General features: G+C 36.6%; 1 protein-coding gene across 2 annotated transcripts in view; it reads right to left on the bottom strand.

Annotated features, from left to right (window-relative positions):
• The window catches only part of ZNF451 (zinc finger protein 451), an 86,839-nt gene that overhangs the window by 31,938 nt on the left and 33,270 nt on the right, over positions 1-21,631 (bottom strand). For both annotated transcript variants that reach the window (XM_060022063.1, XM_060022064.1), the window contains exons 5-10: positions 17,173-17,284; positions 13,580-13,730; positions 12,296-12,422; positions 5,618-5,771; positions 4,977-5,124; positions 696-2,302 (exon numbers count right to left, since the gene is read on the bottom strand). In XM_060022063.1, the coding sequence (XP_059878046.1) occupies positions 696-2,302; positions 4,977-5,124; positions 5,618-5,771; positions 12,296-12,422; positions 13,580-13,730; positions 17,173-17,284 (2,299 nt within the window). The remainder of the gene's footprint in view (positions 1-695; positions 2,303-4,976; positions 5,125-5,617; positions 5,772-12,295; positions 12,423-13,579; positions 13,731-17,172; positions 17,285-21,631) is intronic.

Raw genomic sequence — 21,631 nt, 5'->3', positions numbered from 1 at the left:
AGAATATACACTTAAAATTATACTCTAAAGAAAACAATTTACTTCTAAACAAAATGAAAACACTGCACTCTTCTAGACTTCCTTAATCTTATCAAAGAAGAAGGGAAGCCTAGAGTAAGCACAGACAAGGGGATCCATACCTCAGTTTTCTGCCTGGTTTCTTGCTACCACTTAACAACTCGACTTCTAATTGCTATTTTAACTCTAAGTAAAAGCTTTGCTTCCGAAGACGGTAACAAAAATATACAAATTCTCAAGTGACCTTTAAAACTTCTCATACTTATAGAATAAGGTCAAAATAGAAATAAAAAGAATTCACCTGATTTATCTTTTTATTGAACTTAAATCTAAATGACAGTAACGTGCAGGATAACTTTCAAATCTGACTTTCAGAAGGACCATCTATTTCCCTCATCTTTCAAAATTCCCATGTCTTTTGGAAAAGAAAAGAAAATGTTACCTAAAGTACCTATTATTTAGCGTAACAGATATTCCTTGTGCCCTTAGGTTGAGAGAGTGGCTGCCTGAAGCAGCGGGAATACAGATTCCTCCCGGTAAAGTGCACGCCACGTATCAGCCCATCAAGTCCTGGCTTCAACACTGGCTCCCTAGGAGCAAAGAGGGTGGCTACACATGCACGTGTTTCTAAGCGGAAATGGGAAACGTGTACGGACGTCAGGGTTGTGGAGCCGTACCTGTACTCTGACAGCTCACGTCAGTCTCGGCTCCTCTCTCCAGGTCTGAAGTCTGTGGACAGCTTGCTGCCTGTCTCAGCTTTCTCTCTGCACGGGAGGAACTGGCAGCAAACGTGTACGGGCTCGTCTGCTCAGGCCCAAAGCAGGCCACGCTGGGCTCCCGCAGGAAGCAGTGTTTCCTGTGGAAGTGCTGCTGCGCGCTCTCGGGATCCTGGAAGGCTCTGGTGCAGGTGCCGCACTTGATCAGGCACCGCGGCGTGCCCTCTGCGCCCTCCGGCTCCGCGTGCACCTGGCGCACGTGTGCCAGCATGTCATCCGTGGCCTGCGCCGTGGCCGAGCACACGCCACAGCGGAACCACAGGCGGCCCTGGCCCAGGAGAGTCTGCAGACAGCGAGCGTGGTCCTCCCTTCTGTTGACTTTGCAGAGGTAGCTCTCCCGGCAGCCGCACGTGAGTAGGTTACCGGTCTCTATAACTGGAAAATCACTCTCGGTTTTAATGGAAGTTTCCGTTTTTTCTGACACAAATACATAGTCTATGCTGTGGTGCTCCTTATAATGACTCAGAAACGCTTCTTCCACATTAAAGATCAGATCACAAAGGCCACAGAAATACTTCATCTTTATTTCGTTGTCATGCTCATCTTGGCAATGTCGATACAGTGTTTCCATCTTGTGAAAAGTCTTTTTGCAATGGGCGCAGCTATACCTATGAAACTGGTGACTTGCTAAAGACATGCAGTGTTGTTTCACACATTCTTGGGAGTCAAACATATCTTCACAAATTCGGCATTGCCATTTACCGCTTGGAGGACTGGTTGCTGGGGAATGATCAAGAATAGTAATAGTCGAAAAAGGATTATCAGCAGTCAGATCATTCACCAACGTTGTAGAGGATGACGGCAAAGTGTCACCTTCTACCTCATCTGTCTCATAAAAATACCTGTGTCCATTATGAAACTCAGTCACATGGGCCATTATAGCCTCTTTCCTTGCCAACTCCTTTTTGCATGTCCGACACCAGAAAAGAAAGTTATTTAAATGTGCCCCTCCATGAATGCGGCTCATATGTAAACGGATGACTCCTGAATCTTCACACACCTTCCCACAGACCACACACTTATAACACATCGTGTTTGCTGAGAAAACGTGCTTTTCTACTGCATCTTCACTTGGGAAGCGTTGCTGGCATTCACAAAACCAGGTTTTAACAAGTGACTTTTCCTTCTGAACACAAACCATACCCCCATGGCTTTTATCTCCTAAATTAATCTTCTTTTTTGGAACAGTGCTGCAATCTTCTGAGCTAGATTCTCGAACGGACATATTTCTTTTAAGTGATGAAAATTTTGACTTATCTTGCAACAGGTGCAAGTCAGAAGGGGGTTTGTTCCCTTCACTGCTGTGGCAATAAAGTAAGACTGATTCTTCCATTGAGTTAATGACTCGGACTTTGTGTCCTGAGTTCCGCTTGTGATTCCGGGTACTGGTTTCATCCACAAAGACACGGTTGCAATGTGGACAATAACCTCTCAGTAGGAATTTCTCTGCCACCTGAGCAATGCTCTTCTCAGCTAGAGCTACAGGACCAGCGTTTCGACAACGAACTCTAAATTGGACAAAAAAATAAACTCATAAGTATTTTCTAAATATGGTATCTCTGCTTTTTATTGTAGGAATTATAAAGTAATCAATGTATACACAAGCACTAAAAATTGTTTTTCAATAATGTTGCAGGGCTTCCCTGGTGGCACAGTGGTTAAGAATCCACCTGCCAATGCAGGGGACACGGGTTCAAGCCCTGGTCCAGGAAGATCCCACATGCCGCGGAGAACTAAGCCCTTGCACCACAACTATTGAGCCTGCGCTCTAGAGCCCGCGTGCCACAACTACTGAAGCCTGCGTGCCTAGAGCCCATGCTCTGCAACAGGAGAAGCCACTACAATGAGAAGCCGTGCACCTCAATGAAGAGTAGCCCCCGCTCGCGGCAACTAGAGAAAGCCTGCGTGCAGCAACGAAGACCCAACAGAGCCAAAAATAAATAAAATAAATTTTAAAAAATAAAGTTGCAGATGATATAATAATATTCTATCTACCTGACCATTACCTACACTTATCTGTTTCTAATCCATATACCAAAGGGTAAAACTAGAATCAAAAATTTTTTTAAAAATTCAGACAAATTTTAGACAAGTACAAACTATATCAAATGCACTGATAGGAACGTCATGAGACAAGCAAGTAATTAACTTCTCTGTGGTAATTAAACAATACAGAGGAGCACTACAGTGAGACTCTCAACAACCCTGTACCTATTCTTTAAGAATGAACTGATTTTACGTTAGGAAAATGCCATGCCCATGGTTGCTTTTATACTAAAGAAAGTGTCCAACATCATTGTTCATTAGGGAAATCCAGATTAAAACCACAGTGAGACTCTCAAAAGGACAACTAAAATGAAATAGACTGGCAACAGCAAACCTTGGCAAGGATGTGGAGGAAATGGAACTCTCACACCTGGCTGGTAGGAATGTGTACCAGTGCAAACACTTTGGGAAAATGTCTAGTAGTGTCTTATAAAATTAAATACACATACTCTTCGATCCCGCAATTCCACTCCTAGATATTCATCCAAGAGAAATGAAACCTATGTCTATAAAAGGCTTGTATAAAATGTACATAGCAGCTTTATTCACACTAGCTAAAAACTGTCCATCAACATAAGAATGAATAAACAAATTGTGCTGTATTCATACAAGAGAATACTTCTCACAAATAAAAAGGAACAATGTACTAAACAATATGGATGAATCTTACAGATATTATGACAAACACAAAAGAGTGCATACTCTATATGATTCCGTTTACATAAAGTCCTAGAGGAGATAAAACCAACGTAAGGTGGAAAAAGTATCAGAATAGACTGCCTGAGGGTGAGAGGGTGGGAAGTGACCAGGAAGGGAACAATGGAACTTTCCATGGAGAGGTAACACAGGATGGTAAAAGTGTGGGTTAACAGATGTATCCAGTAGTCAAAATCATAAAGGTTAAGATTTGTATACTTCAATAAATCGAAATTGTATCTCAGAAACAAAGAACTGTAAAAAATAATTAAGGGTAGTAAGGAACATACAGATATATAAATAAAAGAAGAATGGCAGTGTTGATAATTATTAAAACTGGGTGACAGGTAAATGGAGGTTCATTATACTATTCAGCTGACTTCCATACAGTTGAAATTTTCCATTAAAAAAATTAGGAATAAAAATAAAGGGCAGAACCAGGATTTGAACTCATAAAATATAAGTCAGAACCAGGACTGTTAACATCAATAATTATACTGAGTGTATACAGAGTGATTATACTCCACTGCCTCTGTTTTTTGAGAACATATTTTACTTGAAGGTTTGTGAAAACAACTGTTCTACTAAAACAAATGCAATTGTATCATTTAGTAGTGTGATACAATTTTAATGCATTTTAAAGAAATAATGGGGAAAAAAAGACCTAAGAGACACAGCATCTAAATGTAAAGTACAGACTTTGAATTATGATTCCAACAAACCAAATGTAAAAAACATCATGAAGTAATCGGAGAAATTTGATAACTGACTAGGTGTTTGATGATATTTAAAAAAATAGTTTTTTAAAGTGTGATAATGGTATTAGTTATTTTTCTTTAAAAAAAAGAGTGCTTATCATTCAGAGATATATATTGAAGTATTTACAGATAAAATGACAAGATTTGCTTCAAAATAAGAACTTCTGGGGATGAGAGTATAAATAAAACACGACTGTCATGTGTTGATAACTACTGAAGCCTCGTGAAAGGTACACTGGGGTTCATTATACGATTCTCCTTACTTTTGTATAGTGCTTGATAATTTCCATTGTAAAGACAAAAAAAGCATACTTGATTGTTTGACAAATTTGGCCTTTCACTGACATGTAATTTTTCACTTGTTTGTGATACTTTCCATGCTGGTTGACTCAAAGCCAAGGTTCTATCATAACCCTCTCCTCCTCCAGGCACAACCCTCAACAGCACATGCAGAACTTAGAACTGTTAGCTTGTTTTATGTTCACAGCAACATCAATATATCCACTTTTCTCACACCTCTCACTTCTTTCATTATGCTAAGTTTGGGTAATGTCCAGGCAAATATACATTCTCATTTTAGAAGGAGAGAAACATGGAATAGAAAAGTATTTGTTGAGTCCTCTGGCTGTTGTGGAGCTTATTGGGCGGGAATCTTACAGCCCAAGACTAGCCCCTTACAAACCTGAAATGGGCAGTGAGCTCCATGTGGGAACGCAGTGTCTGGTGGCAGGCCACACACTTAACTTGAAATGGAACATCTTTGCACAGAGAGATCAAAAGTTTCTTTGCAAAAGATGGAAATGATATTGGCTGTGCCATTCCCTTGTCATCTGAAAGACAAAATGAACTATGACTTGCAAAGATCTGAGTAGAGTGACCCGGCCTTCCTCCCCTTTGCCTTTCTCAACATCAGGTGACGTAAGTAAAAGAAGATGGTTATTTATGTGATAAAAATCTAAGAGAAGTCGTTTTCTAGCCTCAATTAAGTGCAGTGGATGCTGAACTCATGCTCAAGTTAAAATCTGAATCTTAAATGCAGAGAAATACCCAACTTCCCAATGGATATATACAAAAACATTATCCTGCATAAATGTTTTCTTCTCAAGTTTCTTTTCATTCCTCAAAGTAAACCTTACTCTTAGGTGCAAATAAATAATGAGAATCTTTTTTGAAAAATAAAAAATGAGATAAAAACCTTTTGCTTTCATGGTTCTCAAAACTAATGTGAAGATAAGTTACCTCAAGAATTATCTGAGAAGTATGGTAAATCAGCAAAGGTTAAAGTAGTTTAATAATTTTCAGCGGAAGAGAGTATTAACATACCACCCAGTTTAAAACTCTGATGGAAATGATTCTTTCCAGACATATGCTTCAAACACTCATCCTTGCTGCTAAAAAGAAGGAAGCAATTTGGACACGCAAAACACTGAATAATCTGAGGAAGAAGGTTGTTTTTATGTCCATCATCTGCAGCTTCCTAAAATATAAGGCAAAGCTTTATTATAGACAACTAAAATCAATATTCAATTTCTTAAATCAACTTTCAAAATTTCCTATTTATTTGGAATATTTTGTATCAGTTTTTAACATGAAAACTTTTCTTCCCTGAGTGTGAACTGTGGATTTTTTTGTCATAAATGAGGTCCCATATATGAAATTTTAAATTATTTCCTTAAAAACAAATTATTACCATCTTTCTATGACAATAAACATACATTTGCTTTCTATACATTTTTTTATATATACATCTACATGCAATATTATATAAATGCATAAATGTTTTCATATCACATATACTTTTTCTTATGTTTTGCTTTGTTCACTCTACTCTGCAATATAACCTATGTTTACAAATACGTATTCTTCTATAAATTTCTCCATACAAAAATAAATACACAGAGGGAATTGCCATTGTTTTATCAAATATTGTCATCTTACAGATTCTTCTGCCTCTTAGTTTTCTTATTCCACAATAACTAATGGAAATCCCTAAAAATCAACTGGTGTCGCTCTAATTTATTCTTCTTAATGGCTACAAACTACTCCATGGTGTGATGTGGATCTACTGAGATTTAGTCAACTATTCATTTCCAGGCTTTTTTTTTTTTTGCCACTGTAAACAATGGTTTTGTAAATATTGTTGACTATATATCCTCATTAAATAGTGCTTTTCTCTCATTACCAAGATTGGCCGCATTGGGTTAAAAGGTTCATTATTTGAATATTAAAAGATATTGTGTAACTGCTCCTCAAAAAGGCTCTACAAATTCCGATTCCCTAGCACTGAGTGAGCCTGGCACAATAGCTATTACAGATCTTATTGTCATGTCTGCAGTCTTACAGATGTGTGTTATGTTAATTTGCCTTTCCTGTCTACTAGTGAGTGTGAGCATTTATTCATACAATTCTGTGCATTGCTTATTCCATTCCAGCCTCATGTTTTGATTGTTTTTGCTTTTTCCCCTCTGGTCAACTTGTATCCATTCTCTGTTATCAAAACTAACTCTGTCTCATCCTCTATTTTTCAAATATTCTTCATCAAACAGCTATTAATTTAGTATATGGTCACCTTAAAATTCTGATACAAACAGGTATGTCTTTTCTAGGGTCCAGGTTTCCAAACTTGGCTAAGAGTCTCCTCTATCCCCAAATTGGAAATATTTTTAAGTGTATATTTATATGTATATGTATAACTGTATGTGTGCTGTGTATAAATATAATGTAACTTCTTGTTAATGGTCTTTAGAATAATAGCCTTAAAGGTTGCATTGTGTCTTCTTAAATTTACTATCATTAACATTAGGGATATCAAAATAGTTTGTGTAGTTGCTTATGAAATGCAACAGGAGGAGTGATAGGAAATTTACATTTATACTGAGTATATGTCAAGCACCACCTTACGGTTCAAATGTGCTTTTCCACTTAATCCTTACAATAACCCCGTGAAGTACTATTTTCATTATTTACAAATAAGAAAACTTAAGTTTACATAAGTCAACAAAATTATCACTCCCCTCCAAGTTGTACCCTCAGAAGAGACAAAGCTACCATTCACACCCAGCTTTACAGCTGTGGTGGTAAATCCTGTGCTCTTTCCACTACTCCTCACCCTATTTTATTTTGGTGACAGCCATGCAGAAGATAACACCCAGTATGACACTTTGCATTCCAATTAGAAGGTTCCAAATAAGAGCACTAAAAGCATTTACTACCAACCAATTTGTACAAATGACCCCTACCTGAAGAACTCTAATAAGCTTTAGTTCAACTGTGAGTTATAAGTGGATTCAAAATAAGCTTGTTTAAACTGTTTGCTCAATAGAACAAAAACTGTGATTCTACATAAAATTTTATTGGAATATACCTATTGCAAAAGTATAGCATATTTGCAAATAACTTCTACAAACCAGGGGAAGGAATGGGAAATAGGGTATCTGGGAAGTACTCAATTCCTTTTTACCATTATATTTCCAGTTATATTAAATCAAAACACACCATACAAATATGTATACATTAAAAAAAGTATAACCATAATAAGATACCACTTCATAGGTACCCACTAGGATGGCTATTTTAAAAGACAGATAATAAGTGTTGGCAAGGATGTGAAGAAACTGGAACATTGTTGGTGGGAAAGTAAGCTGGTACACTGTGATGGGTAACAATTTGGCAGTTCTTCAAAAACTTAAAGATGATAACCATATGGCCCAACAATTAACTCATTAGAGAAGTGAAAAAGTATGACCACACAAAGACTTGTACATTTGTTTATATCAGCATTATTCACAACAGTCAAAAAGTGAAAACAACCCAAGTGTCCACCAACTGAACTGATAAACAGAAAGTGGCATATGTCCATACAATGGAATATTACTTGGCAATAAAAAGGATGAAGTACTGACATATGTCACAACATGGATAAGCCTTGAAAACATCATGGTAAGTGAAAGAATCTTGTCACAGAAGGCCACATATTGTAGGATTCCATTTAATGAAATGTCTGGAAAAGGCAAAAACCACAGAGACAGAAAGTAGTGTACTAGTTGCCTCAGGCTGGGGAGGGGGAAGAGTCACCTTCGATGACAGAATGGCCCTAGGAACAGAATGAGAGAGAGTTGTAATGCCCACCGAGACCGACAAGTGACAATGAGGCACCCTGGGGCTTACGATACATCCTCCACCATCCCCACCAGCACCAAAAGGGAGAAAAGCAGGAAGTTACGCAGTGACAGACCCACTGGACAGTCTTTTTTTTTTTTGGCCATCCTGCGAGGCATGTGTGATCTGACTAGGGATTGAACCCATGCCCCCTGCAGTGGAAGCACGGAGTCTTAACCGCTGGACCACAAGGGAAGTCCCTGGATAGCTTGAATGTCAGAAAACACTAGACACTTGCTACTCAAAGTATGACTCAAAGACCAGCAGCACTGCCATCACCTAGAAGCTTGTTAGAAATCTTGAATCTAAGGCCCCACATCAGATCTACTGAGTCAGAACCTGCACTTTAACAAGATTCCCAAGTGATTTGTGTGCACTTTGAAGTTTGAGAGGCATGAGTCTAGACAGAAGAAACTGGAGATAAAAAGAAAACGGAAGGGCAGCAAGGCAAACAATGCAAATTGTGGACAGTTTCACAATTTCATTGAAGAACATCATCTTTATGAAACAGAATTCACAGGCATGCAATCTTCTAGCGACCTCTTCTGGCTCATTTAAGATACGTAATGACTGGTTCCTTCCGAGTCCTTGTGACAGACACTCCAAAGAATAAGCAATAGGAGCTTTTATTAAAAACTATATGTCAGGCCATAAGTGCTTTATATTGTATTATGTTTTCTCTCAACAATCTTGTATGTAAGTATAACAATTCCACTTTAGAGATGAAGAACCAAGCTCACAGATGTGCTGTAACTTGGTGAGAACACATAGCTAATAAAAGTAACTGGAATCCAGGTCTGTCTGACACCAAAGCCTTTGCTCTGTTTTACCAGATTGCTTCCCAGAAGGCTGAATATCATAAATTTACTTCCCAGAGAGACGGCAAAAGGGAGGGCAAAACAGCATAGGATGAGTGATTCCCAGAAAAAAAAGGAAACAAATTAATGAAATTTGGGAAAACACAAATGAGAGTATTAATTAATTTTAAGGTTAAAATATCTATTCAGATTTACTGAAGAAAAAAGATGAATATGCTTACAGCATGGAATAGAAAAACATGCCCTGAAAGAACTCCAGTTCTGAAAAAGGTGGAATACTAGTGACCCACTGCAAACACTAAAAAACTATGGAATGTAGTTGCACCCTTTTCCTTTCTCTCCCCAAACCTGTGTCAGGGCACTAGACAGCCCTATCATTTCTTTCTTTAATGTGTCTTTTGGATCCACTTTAAGGTCTTTATTTTAAATGTCATTACCTAAGTAAACTCTTTTCTCATCTCAAAGCTAAGTTACTGCTGAAGTCACCTAAACTGGTCTCCTTGTCCACATCTTTGAATCCACCCTTAACACTGGTGCCATTCTAATACCACCCATCTCTTTGGTGTCCCTAAAAAAGGAGAAGGAATTTGGTTCTAGAATTTAAAGTCCCTCTAGCTCTGAAGATATAACAATTATTTTCATCATGTCACGTCCTGTGATAGTGCCAGTATCTTGCCAATATCAAGTTTAAATTTTGTGCCTTTATAGTCAAGTTACTATTGTACTTGTGTTGGGAGTCCCCAGGTCCATCCCCAGGCTTGGTGGCTGGCTAGGACTCACAGGACTTGGTGTACAGTTGTACTCATGACTATGATTTATTACAGCAAAAGGATACAAAGGGGGAAAAGCACACTGGGCAAGGTCCAGAGGAAACCAGGTGTAAGATTCCAAGGGTCCTCTCCCAGCGGAGACACACAGACACACCTAATTTCCACAAGGAAATTAGGTGTTCGGCATAAACCACACTGTCTGCACCAACAGTTCACACACAAAGGGCCACTCATCAGAGATTCATAGGGACCCGCCAAATCTAAGTTCCTAGACAACAGCCCAGTGCCAACCTTGCAAGCAAGTCCGTCTAAGGACAGAAGTCTCAGGCCTGCTATGTCACCTGCTCTCTGCACTCTACCTATTCCCATATTTGCTACTCTGTGTAGGCTCTTGTTCAAACCTTCCTGTGATTACACTTGTCCTTTCCATCTATCCAAACCCAAGCCTGGAGGACCACTTCTCCTCTGCAGTGCTCTGTCAGCTTCTTCTGCTACTCCTCTCCCCTTCCCCTGAACTCCTATTTCACCTAATGATGTACCATTGCAGCTTATTCATTCTAGAGCACATGGATTCCTCTCGTACTACGGTGACTCATCAGGGTTGAACAAGACACAGGCTCCCCAAAACTAATGACTAAGTATACAACGAACTCAGCGTTAATAGGCGCATCTATCCTGGGAACACTCTCCAGCACCAGAACAGGGGTCAGTCAACCACAGAACTCAACCAGAGACACCTGGGAGTGCAAGTCTTCATTTTCTGTGTGAACCTCTACAGAATCCAAGTTACTACCCACATGAATTTTCAAGTATAGGGCTAGAGATTAGCAAATTCTGAAAACATGGTTTAAAGAAAAACCCTAGTTCTCTCTGGACATTAGCATTTTACTACTTCAAAACCTAATATTTACTCAGCAAATACATCATGTATGGATCTCACAGGTTTCTAGCTACAAGGATATTTAATGTGTTATTGTTTTTAATAACAGAAAAATGTAAACAATTAATACATCTAGTAGGAAATTAAATGAACTATAATATATTCATACAGAATGTCATTCATTGATTTTAAATGTACATACTGACTCAACATATATTTAAACATTTATGTTTACAACACACTGCTTTTCTTAACGAAAAAATTTACATACTTTATCCTATGTAAAAATATTTACATAGGAAGAAAAAGCAGAAATATATACATAAAAATGTTAACAATGCTTATCTCTATAAGTGAAATTAAGAGCGATTTCTTAAAAGAAAGAAAAATACCATATGATATCACTTATATGTGGAATCCAAAATACAACAGAAATGAACACATCTACAAAACAGAAACAGAATCACAGACACAGACAGTAGACTTGTGGTTGCCAAGGGGGAGGGGAAATGGAGGAGGAAAGGACTGGGAGTTTGGGGTTAGCAGAGGCAAACTATTATATATAGAATGGATAAACAACAAGGTCCTATTGTATAGCACAGGGAACTATATTCAGTATCGTATGATAAACCACAATGGAAAAGAATATAAAAAAGAATGTATATTTATGTATAACTAAATCACTTTGCTGTACAGCAGAAATTAACACAACATTGTAAATCAACTATACTTCAATAAATTTTTTTAAAAAGTGATTTCTTATTTTCCTTTTGTTAGTATTTTAAAATTTTTCCACAGTGAACATATTGCACAATTAACATTTTGTAATTTTAACTAGTGAGATATCTAATATCAAGTGTGGGAAACACTTATTACAGAGTTCTTCATTACATTGAATTTGCTAATATCATGAATCAATCTTATATCCCTTGAGATTTAACACTTAATGTGGGTGTTAAATACCAGCCTTTTAAATACCAGATCTATTTCTTAATACCAGCATTAATAAAGGAATCATTATTTACTACGTGGCTCCAACAATTCAACCAGCAGTGAACGGCAGCACACTTAAGAATAATGTTCTGGTTATCATGTGACTAACTCACAGAACATCTTGAACAAAGTAAGTTATTTTCATAGAGCAACTCCATAAAAATGATATTCTTTAAGACTGCTGGCTTTCAGCTATCAGGGTTACCTGCCCATGATAACTTAATGTTCCAAGTAATTTTATTCCCCATAGACAATCATAATTTTGATCTTTATGTGCATCACTGTTGAATGCAACCTTAAGAACAGCAAGAAAACACCTATATCCCATTCCACGGTTCTCTAGAAAAAGAATACCTACTCTTAGCTTAGGATATGCTCTTACCTTAGCAAAAAGGTGATCCCTATATTGTTGTTGAGTAACAAAATTTTTATAACATACTACACAAGCAAAAGAACTGATGAAAGGTCCATGCAGTGTAATTGTTGGATCACATGGAGAGTGATCAAACCTACTCAGCAAAAGAGAGGTAACATTAGAAAATCTGACATTCTAGGGGCAGAACTATGTTGCTTCATTTGTTAAGCTAGACACACACACACATTCAGGACTTTACACTTTTTCTACTGAAATATTAAGGTTCTTTATATTCAAGAAATATCAAGTGGTTCCCATATGCCATGCAATCTCTTCAAACAGTGACCAACAGCTTTATGTTTCATAAAAGTACTCAAGATCCAATAAAATGGATTTAAGCATGTCTTGCCAAACTGGTAAACTTCCAGTTTGAAAACTGTACAGCCATCATCTGTTCCTTCCTGCTTTATTTACCATAAAACTCACAAATAATTGTAAATGAACCACTGGAATAATAATCTCATGTCAAGATTTCTGGCTCACACCTATTTCCTAAAAATGGCTTTTAATCCTTTTAAAATGTCATTTTAACCATTTAACAAATTTGTGTCATTTAAAACTGCCTCAGAGACTTTTTAAAAATACTTAGAATACAGTTATCTGTAGAATGCTGAAGCCCCTCCAGAAGGCTCTAAGAGTAAGGTAAGGCGTAAGTAGGGTGAGACATCTGGAAAAGAGAAGGCTTAGAGCTCCAAACTCTCAATTCCCATCTTTAAACTATGAGAAGGGGAGACTGAAGATAAGACTATTTAATGCTTTTAATATTGCCTTCCCTTGATATTTACTTTCTCAAGCTCTACTATTCAAAAATTCAGTAAATTAATAAGATGGATTTCATAAATAGAATATTTATTGTTAACTTTGGTACATTTGGTTTGCCTTTAGCATTTATTTTGTAATGCCATACTAGCTTTCTTTAGGCTAGCCCAAATATCTGTTAAGTGCTTTGTGTCTCTTCAAATTTACTAAATGCTGGATTTTCTAATGGACTGCATTTCTCTAAAACTGATCCAAATGCATATCAATGCAAAAAGTCTGGTCAGAATTTTATGAGACATATTAGGATTGAATATCACTAAAATAATCTGATTTCAAGCATTCTAGGAAGGCTAAGAAATGTACATTAGAAAAAATTATATCATAATAGCACAGAACAATGAGTTTGGAATATAAAGCTATAATCACAATGGCAGAGGTGCATCACGCTTTCATTTCATCTTCAGCATCCACTATTCTGAATATCACACTTACCTTTTCAAATGTCCTAAGAGAAGGTGCCCATTATCGAACTGCTTGTTACAGTGCATTATGGGACATGAAATTGGCTTCCCAGACACTCGTATTTGGCCTCCTCTTCGGAACGAACCTTTTGTTCCAGAATTAATTGTGCCTGTTTTGAGTCCTGCATCATTGGAATATAAATTCTTAAGTTTCTATTTCAGATACTTGTCCTTTGGACTGGTAATCAGAATCATGAAAAAACAATGAAAAACATGTGCAGCATCAACTGGGTGATCCTACTTGTAATTAGGTGTTTACAAACTTTCTTATAAAAGGTACAACAACCTACAAGTAAATAGCTATTTGGGACAAGGGAAGCCGTTAACATCCCCAAGTAACATTATCTGAGGAAAAAAACAGTTCCCTTAAGTTCAACAGCCAGGAAACATCAAAGATGGAATATATTAGAAAACCAGTTGCTCTACAGAACCCCTATTCCTGCCTCCCTTCTTTTCATTTATGCAAGTTGGCAAAGATTTTTTCTTCTAATTCTTATTTTCTCTTTTAACTATCTTAAACACATCGTAAGGTTTAGTTATATTATAGAGGATCTGGGTTCTATGAACATTATGTCAAACAATGCAACTGGGAGGGTGGGAAGGAGTGAAGAGGACAGAGAGACAAGGAGAATGCCTTAATTATCCCTTTATCCTGGTCCATTCTTCATCCCTTTTCTTTCTTTATAATCTTGGTCTTAACAGTCACATAACTTTCTAGACTTAGCCAAATTTTCTTCCCAGGCAAACTCCCAATACATGTTACACAATGAAAAATTTAGAGTTATGCTGTATAAACAAAGAATTGTAAAAACTGCCAGGAGGATTCTAATATATACTCTAGATAGTTTGGTTATTATCTTTTACTATTATTTCTTATAAATTGTTTCACTCAAATACCTTAAATATTTCATACAACAAAAAGCTGCGTATTTATCTTTATGGCAATTTCTACGAAGCCCCTAAGCATTTAACTAGAATAAATGTTATTCCTTTAACATCATCTAGTTAAGATCCCCAAATGGTTATATATGTTGAAAGTTTCCATGCTTTTCTGCTGTTAATGGGGGAAATGCCTCTATTAAATGCTGCCAAAATGCTTATAAATGTGTTCTACCAATAAACAACGACTAACATAGCATTAATCATATTAAAAGAGGCATTAACAACAATATACTTTTTTATCTTTAATTTTTTAATGCAGTCAGAATTATAATAATTTTTATTTCCTGTCCATCCACATTCCAGGTGTTGCCTATTAAAACCTTTATTTAGCCAAACAGAGGTTCTGGATAAAAATCAAAGTGGAGAAAACAAGCCAGAAAGAAAATAAGCTTTATCTATGGAAAGGCAAAATACAGAGAGATTTAAACAGCTCTTTCCCTTAAATAGTACAGTGTTGTTTTTAAATTACTAAGTAATCAAATGTGTGGAAACTGGCCTAACTATAAAAGTCTATAAAAGATGGATTTCCAGTTTGAGTAATTATAAAGTATTCAAACTACTTCTAATCAAAGAACTGAATTATAATGGTTGGATACTTTGGAACAGATTGAACAAGTCCCTTAATGCTATTGAGAAGCAGAATCTCACTTTTTATAATTGACGAGAACAATGCCATCTCTATTCTCCCCAGCTCTCCTCTCCTCAAAGATCTCAGCATTCTCTGAAGCCCATGTATGGAACTGCACCACACCAAGTATAGCCCAATGCTAAGGCAGCTGTGCTAGCAAAAGACCCCAGACTTCAGTGTTACGGAGTGGCAGGGACCAAGTAAAAAGATAAAACCATCACATAAAAAGAGCATAACTAAAGACCTTAACTCAAGGCACAGCTTATCAGCCACCAATGAACCAGATGTCACCTGAAGTGATATACTGATACAATATCACATCTTGCAAAGAATCCTAAAGACACAGCTAAGTGACTCATTAGTTCCCAGAAATATATAAACAGATGCTCATGAATTCAATTTACAATGAATTAAAATATTCTGACAATCTGGAGGCCAGGGATTAGGCCTAAAGGGACATATTACTGGCCCAGCAATCATTCTAGACAAGACTTGTAAGTGTTAGATTCACATGAGATGAACGATTTTTACAAGAGATCTTGTAGATTGAGCCTTGTAGTTCTAGCCCATTTTCCTACCAAAATCACATAGGAATCTTCCCAAATCTACAGATGCCCTAGAATTATCTCTAGTGGTGAGGCCCAGATACGTGTATTTAAGACTCCCAGGTGATTCTGATGCAGCTAAGGACCATAATTTCTAAGTATTTTTTCTAAAGTAGGTCTGGAATGCCAAACAATTCTTTTCTTTAGTTGAATGACAGTCACATTTGGTACCCGAGTTCTAGGCTTCTTTTCTGTGTTCATATGCAAATCCTACAGCCCACTCTTGTATAATATTCAACCAACACTTATTGGACATCTCTATGCTGAGCCTTCTTTTTAGGCACTGACACTAAAACGGATTAATAAGCCTTAGTCTCTGTCCCCACGGAGCATATAAATCTGGTAAAATTATCAATGCAACATAACAGGGTAGAAACTATTTGAGAGAAATGAATAAAGCACTGTGGGATCAAAGACAGCTGAACAACCAAACTTATGCCGACTAAATAAACCTAGCAACCTCTAGTATTGAATGTTATCTGTAGGGCTAACCCCACAGGCAATTAAGAAGAAAAAAAGAGGAAAGGGTATTTAAAAAGGAGGATGGGGCAAGGTGGGAGTTTGCCAGGCACAAACACATTGGGAGATAAGAAGAAAATACAGTTTCAGGGAGTGGCCAGGTGTTAAAATATCTACAAATTATTGGAATTATTTTAAAAGTTGCAATTTGATTCTATTCAAAGAAAAGCCCTCTGAAAACTACAGAATAAGATACCTAGGTTCAAAGTTGAGCACTGCATACATAGATATTTCTAAGACTTTTTGTAATTAAACTTTCTGCTGGATTGAATCCACAGCTAAGGTTTCTGTGGATATCCCAAGCCTTTAAGGGCTCAGTGGGTCTTCTACAAGACAAGCTAGAAAAGTTGCCATGGTGGCTCTTAAAAATTCTACCAAATTATCTGGTAGGAGGAAAACACTGCACAGTGACTCTTCCAAGAATTTCAGGTCTGCAAAGAGTTAGCAATGAAGAAGCTACCCACTGCTTTTGATAAGCCTCCCACATGGACATTTCCTTAACAAAATATCTACACAGGCTGCACTGACAAATAAAAAAGTAAATGCTAATCCTTTCCATCTCAGCTTAAATTCCACTTCCTTAGAGAAGCCTGACCTCAAGTAACCTGTTACACGCCCTCCCATAGAGGGTAATAACTAGAAGACATATGAATGAATAAATGATCAGCTCAAGGATTACTTATACTCAAAATATACTTTTGCCAAAGTAGGAAGACAATTGGTAAAGTAGGTCTTCTGTTAAGTATTACTGAACTAAATTTCAATACTTTATGTACTTATTAGCAACTGAATAAAACAGACACAATGTTTTAAGGCTTTAGGGAAGCTTGGTAATCTTATGTTCCACTCTGATCTCTAAAGAATACCTACCTGGCATTTTTAACCATTGGTCCACACACAGTCTCGCTGCTTCTGTATCAGAATGTCCTCGAATAAATTCCAATTCTTGTAACCCATGAGCATGTTGAAAATCTACTTTTTCCTAAAGATATTAAGAAAAAACTCAATTAACCTATGGTTACTAATCCGGTTTCCTTAAGAAAATGATTTTGTCACAACAGCGATCAGAAAATATTGATTATCCTTTATTCCTGTAACTCCACACCTAGAACTCTATCTTAAAGAGGTAAGTCAAACCAAAGGTTCATGCTCTAAGATGTTGATCCCAATGTCATCTACATTTGCACAAAGTTTGCAACAAATTAATCTCCAACAATAGGGTACATTTAAGTAAATTATGGTGTGTACATTTCATGAAAGTCATTAGAAACACTAACAAAACTTTTTCATTGAAGCAGAAATATACTTTTGATATCAAGTGGGTCACCAAATAGTATTAAACAAATAAGGCCAAATATAAACAAAGATTATTTCAAGCTATATGTAACTCTATCTGCAGAGAGGGAAAAGGCAGAAAATAAATATGATGAACGTCAATGGCTATCTCTGGAATGGAAATATGAATGATTATTTTCATCTTTAACCTTTTATACATTTTCCTTCAAATTTTCCATATATAGTCTTAAGTATACAGAAGCCTATTAAATATTTGTTCAGTGAATAGTATAAGAGCAGACACACATTAGTACTTAAAATGTGCCAGCATAAAGCATCTATTGCATCTAGATCAAAGGCTGGCAAACTTTTTCCATAAAAGACCACAGTGTAAATATTTTAGGCTTTGCAGCCCATACAGTCTCTTTTGCAACTACTCAACTCTGCTGCTGCAGCATGAAAGCAGCCATAGATAATATGTAAACAAATGGGCATGGCTATGTTCCAATAAAATTTTATTTATAAAAACAGGCAGTGGGCCAGTGCCAACCACTAAACTAGATGCTTTAGACTGTTACAGTCTCTAAATCTTTCTAGTTACGTTATTAATAAAGCTATTTGCATACTCTAATCATGCTGTATTTAACAAGTAACACTTATTAACCACTTACCACGTGCCAGGCATTGTCTAAAAGCATCTTAGATCTAATTCTCACGATAACTCTATGAGATTGGTACTATTATTGTTCCCATTTTATGATGGGAAAACTGAGGCACATGAAGGTCAAATAAATTGCACAAGGATAAATAACAATGCCAGGATTTAAACTCTCGTTCTCCAACCTGATTCTAGAATCCATTCACTTAACCAGTACAGTAAGTCCCCTACACACGAACCTTCAAGATGAGAGCTTTCAAAGATACGAATGTGTGTTTGCATGTCCAGTCAAGTAAGTTAGTTCACATGTCTGGCGTACATTGTCACATGTGTGCATACTCTACAACTGGTTGTGATTTTGTGTACTTTACTGTACAGTATTGTATAGAGTACGGTAGTACAGTACCTATATTTCAAGCCCAGGATCTCCTCCAGTCAGTAACTCTTCTTGCCTGTTCACTCGATGCCAGCCTCTGTATGCCAGCTGTACTTTTCAAGGTGCTGTACTGTAAGATTTTAAATGTTTTCTTTATATTTTGTGTGTGTTTGTTTCTTACATATTATTTGTGTGAAAAGTATTATAAACCTATTACAGTACAGTACTATATAGCCGATTGTGTTAGTTGGGTATGTAGGCTAACTTTGTTGGACTTACAAACAAATTGGACTTATGAACACGCTCTCAGAATGGAACTCATTAATAAGTAGGGGACTTACTGTACAACATACTGTGTCTCAAAAAGGTTGTTAAAAAGAAATCACAAATCCACAAATGCTGGATTTGCAAGAAACAGACCAGAATATTGAATGACCTACTTATCACTATAACAGGATATTCTATCAGCAAGGGTAAGTAGGGGGACAGGGAGATTCAAGATTTTACTCTGAAAAAAATCTTCTACACAACTTTGTTCTAAGTATGGCCATAGAATACTAATTTTCCAAAGATGTTAATATGCATTATATACATATTTTAAAATTCTCTGTAATCAAATTTAGAACCATTGGTTTCAAAACAGAGTTCAAAAGGTCCCTTCTGTGTAGGACTTCCAAAACTTTGAAGTGCTAACACACATGTGATTTTCCTTTCAGTGAATACACAGTATCCCAACTTGATAAGTCACCAAATTACTTTTTTGTTTCTCAAAGTGTATCCTATAGGATCAGTGCTCTGGATAACATGCCATGGGAAACAAAATTAGTTTATCCAAAGAAAGTAATATGGCAAGCCTCTGGTAGACTATAAAGACATTTTCTTACATACAAAATTAAACCATCTATCAGAAGAGTTCCCTACAAAAATCTTTAAAAAAAAAAACACCTTAAATTAAGTAAATATAATTGAGATTAAATATTACTATATGCCAGCCAATAGCCTACTTATTTTAAACTACTGTCAGTAATTAAAAATAAGCAGGCTTTTTAAAAAGAAAGTTCTCTGGCATTTCTTACAATAGAATTTGAACTCTGTGGCCATACATAGTCAATGCTCAAAAAACATTTGCTGGCTAAAATCACCCCCAAATTAGTCACCCTTTTCCTGTCACCCAGCTATTTCCACACACCTTAGGGGTACATCCCTTCAGGCAAGTCATCTTAACTCCTGGAATATCAACAAGCAAAGCTGGTAACTGATCAACTAGTCAAGCACAACACATTATCTCTGAAAGTGATTTATCCAGTGAAGATTTTAACAAATTTTCTTTAAAACCTTTCCGTCACAGAAGATGGACAATCCACTTTAACAGTGAGACACCAACAATTCACAAAGGCCTAGAAGAGCTGGAAAACATTTTCTACCATATTTTTAGTCACAGTTAACACCTACTAAAATTCTGCAAGAATGAGTTTTACTTTAGTTTCATTATCTTCCTTTCGGGTAGTTTTGTTTTCTTATTGTTTTCTGTCATCTAGTTTTAAAAAACAAGTTATACATAAGGAGAATCAAATAAGAAAAAAAAAGTCATGAATGAATAGCAAAAAATGAGCTAAAGTATCTGTGTGAGTCAGTTTCTTTCTTAGGAAAGAATGAAATCTAGATAAATTTATTCTTTACAATTGATAAACAAGAATTTCAAAGTTTAAAAAAACTTTCTCAAATGCTAAAGTCTTTAATACAATGAATGAAATTTACATGGGTAAAAGCTGAAACTACCCTTGAGAAAAACCCTACTTGTCATAGTGACTAACAGATTCTGAACTCATCTCAAATGCTTTATTACCTATGTGGTGTTAACACATCTGTAACATCTGATTTGGGAAAAGAAGTGAGCATACTGAGGAAATGGGCAGAAAGGGGGGACAACTTGCAAACCACTCCTCTCTCAAAGAGACTTTGCCCATGACCCATAAATAACACACTTAACATAGTCTGGGGAAAGGATCTTCCTTAAAATTGAATAGTGTTTTTGTTGTCATCTGTTTCTATGTATTTTTTTTAATTTCTTCTTTGATTTCTTCAGTGATCTCTTGGTTATTTAGTAGTGCACTGTTTGGCCTCTATGTATTTGTGTTTTTTTACAGCTTATTTTTCTGTAATTAATTTCCAATCTCATAGCGTTGTGGTCAGAAAAGATGCTTGATACAATTTCAACTTTCTTAAATTTTCCAAGGCTTGATTTGTGACCTAAGATGTGATCTATCCTGGAGAATGTTCTGTGTGCACTTGAGAAGCAAGTGTATTTCACCACTTTCAGGTGGAATGTCCTATAAATAACAATTGAATCTATCTTGTCTACTGCCTCATTTAAAGCTTGTGTTTCCTTATTTATTTCCTGTTTGGATGATCTGTCCATTGGTGTAAGTGGAGTGTTAAAGTCCCCTACTATTATTGTGTTACTGTTGATTTCCCCTTTTATGGCTGTTAGCATTTGCCTTATGTATTGAGGTGCTCCTATGTTGGGTGCATAAATATTGGTAATTGTTATATCTTCTTCTTGGACTGATCCCTTGATCATTATGTTCATTATGATCATTCCTTATCTCTTGTAACAGTCTTTATTTTAAAGTCTACTTTATCTGATACGAGTATTGCTACTCCAGCTTTCTTTTAATTTCCATTTGCGTGGAATATCTTTTTCCACTCCTTCACTTTCAGTCTGTATATGTTCCTAGGTCTGAAGTGGGTCTCTTGTAGACAGCATATATATGGGTCTTGTTTTTGTATACATTCAGCCAGTCTGTGTCTTTTGGTGGGAGCATTTAATCCATTTACATTCAAGGTTACTATCAATATGTATGTTCCTATTACCATTTTCTTAATTGTTTTGGGTTGGTTTTGTGGGTCTTTTTCTTCTCTTGTGCTTCCCGCCTACAGAAGTTCCTTTGGCACTTGTAAAGCTGGTTTGGTGGTGAATTCTCTTCCTTTTGCTTGTCTGTAAAGCTTTTGATTTCTCT

The sequence above is a fragment of the Delphinus delphis genome, chromosome 10 (assembly GCF_949987515.2).
Source record: "Delphinus delphis chromosome 10, mDelDel1.2, whole genome shotgun sequence".
Classification (NCBI taxonomy): domain Eukaryota; kingdom Metazoa; phylum Chordata; class Mammalia; order Artiodactyla; family Delphinidae; genus Delphinus; species Delphinus delphis.
Note: the sequence above shows the minus strand (reverse complement) of the source record. Positions and strands in the feature narration are given on the sequence as shown.